This window comes from Dendrobates tinctorius, unplaced genomic scaffold (assembly GCF_039654945.1).
Source record: "Dendrobates tinctorius isolate UK_male_01 unplaced genomic scaffold, ASM3965494v1 ptg000012l, whole genome shotgun sequence".
Classification (NCBI taxonomy): Eukaryota; Metazoa; Chordata; class Amphibia; order Anura; family Dendrobatidae; genus Dendrobates; species Dendrobates tinctorius.
The window spans coordinates 13,746,686-13,755,258 of NW_027361680.1; the positions used below are offsets into that span (position 1 = coordinate 13,746,686).

At 43.1% G+C, this 8,573-nt stretch overlaps 1 protein-coding gene across 1 annotated transcript; it reads right to left on the minus strand.

Annotated features, from left to right (window-relative positions):
• Positions 1-2,696: 2,696 nt before the first annotated feature.
• LOC141067438 (zinc finger BED domain-containing protein 5-like) lies at positions 2,697-4,574 on the minus strand. Its single transcript, XM_073558057.1, has one exon. It carries the CDS (start codon positions 4,572-4,574, stop codon positions 2,697-2,699), a length of 1,878 nt encoding a protein of 625 aa, XP_073414158.1.
• Positions 4,575-8,573: the final 3,999 nt, after the last annotated feature.

Consider the following 8,573-nt stretch of genomic DNA (forward strand, 5'->3'; position numbering starts at 1 on the left):
TGTGTGCTGCAAAGAATCGCCAGTTTATGAGCTGGGACCAGTGGGTGCATATGCGGGAAGATGCCATCTAGCAGTTGTGGACTTGCTCCGTTCACTTGTTTGGAGCGAGGCCACGCCCCATCTAGTGATGCGGCCATCCAATGGGCGCTGCCGTCTAATGGGCTCAATACAAGTGTATGGATTGAGGCCATGCCCACTACAGTCATGGCCAAAAGTTTAGAGAATGACACAAATATTATATTTTCACATGATCTACTGCTCTCTGGTTTTTATGTGTTTGTCAGATGTTTTTATCACATACAGAAATATAATTGCAATCATATTATGAGTAACAAAAGGTTATATTGACAGTTAGAATGAGTTAATGCAGCAAGTCAATATTTGCAGTGTTGACCCTTCTTTTTCAGGACCTCAGCAATTCTCCCTGGCATGCTCTCAATCAACTTCTGGATCAAATCCTGACTGATAGCAGTCCATTCTTGCAAAATCGATGCTTTTATTTTGTCTGAATTTGAAGGTTTTTGTTTGTCCACCTGTCTCTTGATGATTGACTACAAGTTCTCAATGGGATTAAGATCTGGGGAGTTTCCAGGCCATGGTCCCAAAATCTCTATGTTTTGTTCCCTGAGCCATTTAGTTATCACCTTTGCTTTATGGCAAGGTGCTCCATCATGTTGAAAAAGGCATTGTTGATCGCCAAACTGCTTTTGGACGGTTGGGAGAAGTTGCTCTTGGAGGACATTCTGGTACCATTCTTTATTCATGGCTGTGTTTTTAGGCAAGACTGAGAGAGCCTATTCCCTTGGCTGAGAAGCAACCCCACACATGAATGGTTTCAGGATGCTTGACAGTTGGCATGAGACAAGAATGGTGGTAGCGCTCACCTGGTCTTCTCCGAATAAGCCGTTTTCCAGATGTCTCAAACAATCGAAAAGGGGATTCATCAGAGAAAATGACTTTACCCCAGTCCTCAGCAGTCCACTCCCTGTACCTCTTGCAGAATATCAGTCTGTCCATGATGTTTTTTCTGGAGAGAAGTGGCTTCTTTGCTGCCCTCCTTGAGACCAGGCCTTGCTCCAAGAGTCTCCGCCTCACAGTGCATGCAGATGCACTCACACCTGCCTGCTGCCATTCCTGAGCAAGCTCTGCACTGCTGGTAGCCCGATCCCGCAGCTGAAACACTTTTAAGAGACGGTCCTGGCGCTTGCTGGTCTTTCTTGGGCGCCCTGGAGCCTTTTTGGCAACAAGGGAACCTCTCTCCTTGAAGTTCTTGATGATGCGATAGATTGTTGACTGAGGTGCAATCTTTCTAGCTGCGATACTCCTCCCTGTTAGGCCATTTTTGTGCAGTGCAATGATGACTGCACGTGTTTCTTTAGAGATAACCATGGTTAACAGAAGAGAAACAATGATGCCAAGCACCAGCCTCTTTTTAAAGTGTCCAGGTGTCATTCTTACTTAATCATGACAGATTGATCTCCAGCCCTATCCTCATCAACACCCACACCTGTGATAATGGAGCAATCACTGAAACGATGTTAGCTGGTCCTTTTAAGGCAGGGCTGCAATGATGTTGAAATGTGTTTTGGGGGATAAAGTTAATTTTCTAGGCAAATATTGACTTTGCAAGTAATTGCTGTTAAGCTGATCACTCTTTATAACATTCTGGAGTATATGCAAATTGCCATTAGAAAAAATGAAGCAGTAGACTTTGTAAAAATTAATATTTGTGTCATTCTCTAAACTTTTGGCCATGACTGTACATTAGGGTGACCGCAAAAAATCGATGTCGGAATTTTGTCCGGCTGGACCCCACAAAACGATTCCCCTTTCCAGATATTGAGATAGCCAAAATTTGAGCTCGATCAAACGACGTTAACCCGTGCCGCTCGTCGCTCAAAGTTTGAAAAAATCCAAATTGAGGTATTTTAAGATTTAGGTATTTTGCATAGTCTGTTAGACTATAAAGAATGTGACAACAACATTGCAGAAATAGCCCTGACCAAATTTTCGAACCATTTGTGGTATTTGAATGCAGAGTTGGTGGGATTATCGTTTTTTGATCCCACCATTACAATGAAAAGTTGTTAATGGCTAATAAATTGCTCAGTAGCACAGATGAACCATCAGAGCACGCTAGGGTTGTAAATCCAAAAGTTAGGAAAGAAAAATTAAAAGAGGTAGGAAGTAACCGACTTTAACGACCTTTTGACAAAAGATGAAGAACAAAAGCAATATGTCCTGCAAGTTGTAAGCAAATGCCGAGCATTATATTCTGACGTTTCAAAAACTACTTTAACAAAATCTCTAGAATAGATTAGAGAACTATGTAAAATTATCAACTCATGTAGGTTAGCGTGCTCTGATGGTTCATCTGTGCTACTGAGCAATTTATTAGCCATTAACAACTTTTCATTGTCTGTAATGGTGGGATCAAAAAACGATAATCCCACCAACTCTGCATTCAAATACCACAAATGGTTCGAAAATTTGGTCAGGGCTATTTCTGCAATGTTGTTGTCACATTCTTTATAGTCTAACACAGTGATTTTCAACCTTTTTTGAGCCACGGCACACTTTTTATACGTAAAAAATCCCGGGGCACACCACCAACCAAAATGGCACAAAATGACACTAAAACAGTACATATTATACATATAGTTAATAATATAGATTCTAAATGTATTTTTACTCACTCAGTGTGAAACCTGGGCCTGTTTCGATAAACACAAAAGGGATATCCTGGCAGGAATGGTGGAAAGACACACACGAAGCTCTTCCTCAACAGTTCTCAGTCTCTCCCTGTTTTTAGTTTTTATCTCAGTCAAGCTTGAGAAGCCCAGCTCACATAGATATGTGGTCGAAAATGGGAGCAATGTCAAAATAGCTTTGTTGGCCAGAATGGGGAACTCCTTGGCAACAGATAACCAAAAACTGTGCAAAGGAAGATCAGCAAACTTTAGCTTTAAACCGCGGTCTTGCTTCAGTTCAATGAGTTCCTCTTGCTCCTTTAAAGTCATGTCCTTTCCAGCAACGGATAATGAGCTGTATGGGTCCCTAACCCAGTCAAGGCATTCTGTGAAGGTTGAAGAGAAATAAAACAATAACTTCTCCTCAAGAGTTTTCAAATGTCTGCCAATCACCTCGCACATTGCAGCAGTGTTGTCATCATGCAGTTTCTCGGTGAGCGGGAACATCTGAAGGTTGCCACCCTGCACATGTTGCTGCCAGAGCTGCACCTTTAAATGGAATCCGTTCATTTTATCAGTGCTTGTAAGCAGGTTTTCATTTCGGCCTTGCATCCGTGTGTTTAGTTCATTCAGATATTGAAATATATCAGCCAGGTATGCCAGCTTTGCACACCACTCATCACTTGCAAGCAGCTTTGAATAATCGGACCTCTCGTTTGTCAGAAATATTTTAAGTTCCTCTCGCAACTCATACACACGGGCCAGCACTTTGCCGCGTGACAGCCACCTGACCTCCGTGTGGAGCAATAAGATTTTATGTTCCGCTCCCATTTCTGTACACAAAGACGCAAATAAGCGACATCTCAAAGGTCGCGTCTTCACAAAGTTCACTATGCGCACAACATCATCCAACACAGGAGCTAGATCTGCTGGTAAGGTCTTTGCAACGAGGGCCTCACGGTGCAAGAAACAGTGGGTAACAAGAACATCTGGGTTTCTTTCTTTAACCCTACTTACAAAGCCTTTGATGCGCCCGACCATGGCTGCGGCTCCATCAGTGCAGACACCTGTGCAGTTTTCCCATGTAAGCCCACTTTTATCAAGATATTCCGATGTGACCTGGAATATTACCTCTCCTGTTGATTTTTCTGGCAGTGCCTTGCAAAATAGGAAGTTTTCTCTAATGGCTTCTACATCCAAAAAACGCACATTGGCCAACAGCTGACAATGTCCACTGATATCCGTCGACTCATCAAGTTGCAAGGCAAATTTCTTACTGATGCGCACCTTTTCCAAAACAACAGTTTCAATGTCCGCAGACATGTCATCAATCCGTCTGGCAATTGTGTTATCAGAGAGAGGCACTTTAGCTATCTCTTTGGCTGTGTCAGGGCCAAGCATCTCATTTACAATAGCTTTACAAGCTGGCAGTATTAATGTTTCTGCCACAGTGTGGGACTTTTTTGATTTAGCTATGAGTTCAGCAACAAGGTAGCTAGCTTTGAGGGCTCTCTCATTTACCTTTGTGCTTTTTCTCAAAAAAGTTGCCCCTTTCTCATTGTTTGTACATAAGCGTACAAAATACTCCATCGGCTTGTTTTGAACGGAAGGGTGTTTCGTTTGGAGATGGCGTTTAAGCTTGCTTGGCACCATGGCGCTATTGGAAAGCTTCTCACCACACACCAAGCACAGTGGTGTTGGTGCTGTCGCATCCCCAGCGGAAGTAAATCCAAATGATAGATAGCTTTCACTGTATTGCCTTGAGCTCACTGTCTTGTCTTTTTTCTTTTGTCGACCTCTCATACTAGGGCCTTCATCTGGGTTAGAATTGTGTCCAGGGTCCTGTTCGGCATTTGCCTTTTCCATTCTCAAATACTTCTCCATCACTGCTGAGATAGTGTGCGCAGCCACACACTAAAATAGAAGAGTATTACATTATCTGCCACACTTAAACTTTAAGTCTTAAAGGACCTCTGCCAGGCATATTTCACTCTTGAGGGCTTAAAAAGCAGCTCTTGTGGTGATAAGCCGATTTAAAACCCCCAAGAGTGAACTTCGTGAGAGCTGTATGTGTGTAATAATGACTTATATTACTACGGTCTGCATTTCCTGCTTGAATTCACACTAGTGACGTAGCACTCAGCTTTCTCTATAAGTAGAATAGAGCCGGCTGCAAAGTGCGACGAGCTACGCCTCTAGAGTCAATTCAAGCAGGACATGACTGCTGAAGACCGGCAAAATATCATTTATTATTCCACACATACAGCTCTCACGGAGTTCACTCTTGGGGGTTTTAAATCAGCTTCTTATCACCACAAGAGCTGCTTTTTAAGCCCTCAAGAGTGAAATATGCCTGGCAGAGGTCCTTTCAATAAATTATTTATTTTAAAAAAGTTAAATAAAAAAGGATAACCCCCTCATATATACAATCCCATGTAACCTCATACATACAGTCCCATGTATTCCCATATATATATATATATACAGTCCCATGTAAAGTCATACATACAGTCCCACGTATATGAGCCACATAATTATCAGCATATACCATATATATATATAGTATATGAGCTGGCGCTTGTACTCCAGCCTCATGGCCATAGTATTTCTCATTGTACCCCTTTATATTGCAGTATATGAGCCACATAATTATCCCTTTCTTTTAGTAAGATGCCCCATCATTATTATCCCCTTCTTTTAGTAATATGCCCCATCATTATCACCTTCTTGTAGTAATATGCCCCATCATAATCCCCTTCATGTAGAAATTGCCCATTCCACTACCTCCATCATTTCCTTCTCCCCACCACCCCATTATTGCCCTTTCGACAACCCCATCATTGCCCTCTCCCCACCACCGCCTTCTTATCATCCCCATCACCGCCTTCTCCATTGCCCTCTCCCCATCACCGCCTTCTCCATGACTCCCATCATTGCTTCTCATCACATCCATCAACTCACCTACACACGCACACAAACACACACCTCTCACCTAGACACACACACACACCTCACCTCACCGGCAGCTTCCTCTCACTGGCACAGCAGCCGCGGGGCTGAATGATGATGTCATCCAGCCGCGCCGCTGACTGCTGTGTCAGGGAGGAAGCGACACAGGAACACGGGACTGCTGCCTCTCCGACCCGCCGCCCTGCTTGCCTCCACATGGCTAATTTGCATCGCATGTAAATTAGCCATGCGGACACGCGGCACACCCGACCATGTGTCGCGGCACACTAGTGTGCCGCGGAACACTGGTTGAAAACCACTGGTCTAACAGACTATGCAAAATACCTAAATCTTAAAATACCTCAATTTGGATTTTTTCAAACTTTGAGCGACGAGCGGCACGGATTAACGTCGTTTGATCGAGCTCAAATTTTGGCTCTCTCAATATCTGGAAAGGGGAATCGTTTTGTGGGGTCCAGATGAACAAGATTCTGACATTTTTTCCCCCCCATATGAGATCCGGTCACCCTACTGTACATAGGCTTTGCCTGAGAGTTTGCATAAGGCCGGGGTCACACTTGTGAGAAACTCGCACGAGCCTCAATTTGACCCAGCACTGCCGCCGGCACTTGGGCCCGGAGTGTGCGGCTGCATGTACTTCTATGCAGCTGAGTGCTCCGGTCCAAGTGCCGGTGGCAGTGCGGGGTAATGAGACGCAAGACTCATGTAAGTTTCTCGCAAGTGTGACCCCAGCCTAAGGCATATGTACCCGCTGGTACCGGCTCAATAACCAATGAATCCTTGCAGCGCACAGTATAGAGAGGTATGAAGGATTGTGAGATGGCAGGATAGGTTTATAGCACTTACATTTTAGTAGTTCAGCTTCAACACCTTAGTACAGGCCTGCACAACATACGGCAAAGATATTTTGCGGCCTATGTAGTTGTACGGGATGCGCTGCTCCTTCTAATATTCAAATATATTCATGTCTTTTAAACACGAATACATTTCAACACTGGCGCAGGGACAGGAACATTGCAGCGCTCATCATTCTTGATCTGAACTGCAGCAATGTGATGGGGTCAGCATGCTACTGACACCAAAGCACCACAGAGGAGAAGATGCAGCCAAGTACTCCATCAAATAGCCAAAGAATGAATGCCTTATCATTAAGGATGAGGTTAAGGTGGGTTTAATGGTACTGTGAAGGCACATAATGGGGGGGGGGTCACAATTTTGAAATGGGGCATAGTTTTGTGAGAGGTGGTTGTATGTGGATACTTTATTCAGAGTGACGATGAGCTGGGGATATTTTACAGATGCGCAGTAGAATCATAGAATCGTAGAGTTGGAAGGGACCTCCTGGGCCATCTGGTCCAACCCCCTGCTCAAAGCAGGATTCGCTAAATTATCCCAGTCAGATGTCTGTCCAGCCTCTGTTTGAAGACTTCCATTGAAGGAGAACTCACCACTTCTCGTGGCAGCTTGTTCCACTCATTGATCACTCTGTCAAAAAGTTTTTTCTAATATCTAATCTGTGTCTCCTCCCATTCAGTTTCATCCCATTGCTTCTAGTCTTTCCTTGTGCAAATGAGAATAAAGTTGATCCTTCTACAATGTGACAGCCCTTTAGATATTTGTAGACAGCTATTAAGTCTCCTCTCAGTCTTCTCTTTTGCAAACTAAACATTCCCAAATCCTGCAACCTTTCCTCATAAGACAGGGTTTGTAGACCGGTCACCATTCTGGTCGCTCTTTTCTGAACTTGCTCCAGTTTGTTGATGTCTTTTTTAAAATGTGGTGCCCAAAACTGGACACAATATTCCAGATGAGGTCTGACCAAAGAGGAGTAGAGGGAAATAATGACTTCACGTGATCTAGACTGTATGCTTCTGTTAATACATCCTAGAATTGCATTTGTCTTTTTTGCTGCTGCATCACACTGTTGACTCATATTCAGTCTGTGATCTATTAGTATACCCAAGTCTTTTTCACATGTGCTGTTGCTTAGCCCTATTCCTCCCATTCTGTATATGCTTTTTTCATTTTTATTGCCCAGATGTAGTACTTTGCATTTTTCCCTGTTAAAAACTATTCTGTTAGTTGCTGCCCACTTCTCCAGTTTATTTATATCACTTTGAATCCTCTCTCTCTTTTCTAGTATTAGCTATCCCACCTAACTTTGTGTCATCAGCAAATTTAATCAGTTTACCCTCAATTCCTTCATCTACATCATTGATAAAGATGTTGAACAATACAGGGCCCAGGACAGAGCCCTGTGGTACCCCACTTGAGACATTCTTCCAACTGGATGTGCAGCCATTTACGACCACTCTTTGGGTCCGATCACTAAGCCAGTTATGAATCCACCTAACAGTTGCCTTGTCCATTCCATACTTAGTCATTTTTTCAATAAGGATTGTATGAGATACTTTGTCAAATGCTTTGCTGAAGATATACTATATCTACAGCATTTCCTTGATCCACCCAATCAGTGATTCCGTCATAGAAGGAAATTAAGTTAGTCTGACATGACTTATTAGTTACAAACTCATGCTAACTGTTTAATCACTTCATTCTTATCCAGGTATTGACATACATGTTGTTTAATAATTTGTTCAAAGATCTTTCCTGGTATAGAAGTCAGACTCACCGGCCTATAGTTGCCTGGGTCCACCTTTTTCCCCTTTTTGAAGACAGGAACAACATTTGCTCTTCTCCAGTCTTCTGGGACTTCTCCTGTTCTCCAAGAATTTTCAAAGATTATGGAGAGGGGTTCAAAAATTTCTTTTGCTATCTCCTTCAGTACTCTGGGGTGTAATTCATCTGGACCTGGAGACTTGAATTCATTTAAGTTAGCTAAGTGTTTCCTCGCTATCTTTCTGTTTATAGATATCCTGCATTCTTCTATTCCCTTAATAGGATAGTGAAGAA

What these genes read in the sequence shown, in the direction of transcription:
- LOC141067438 (XM_073558057.1), bottom strand. Translation starts at nt 4,574, where the DNA reads ATGGAGAAGTATTTGAGAATGGAAAAGGCAAATGCCGAACAGGACCCT.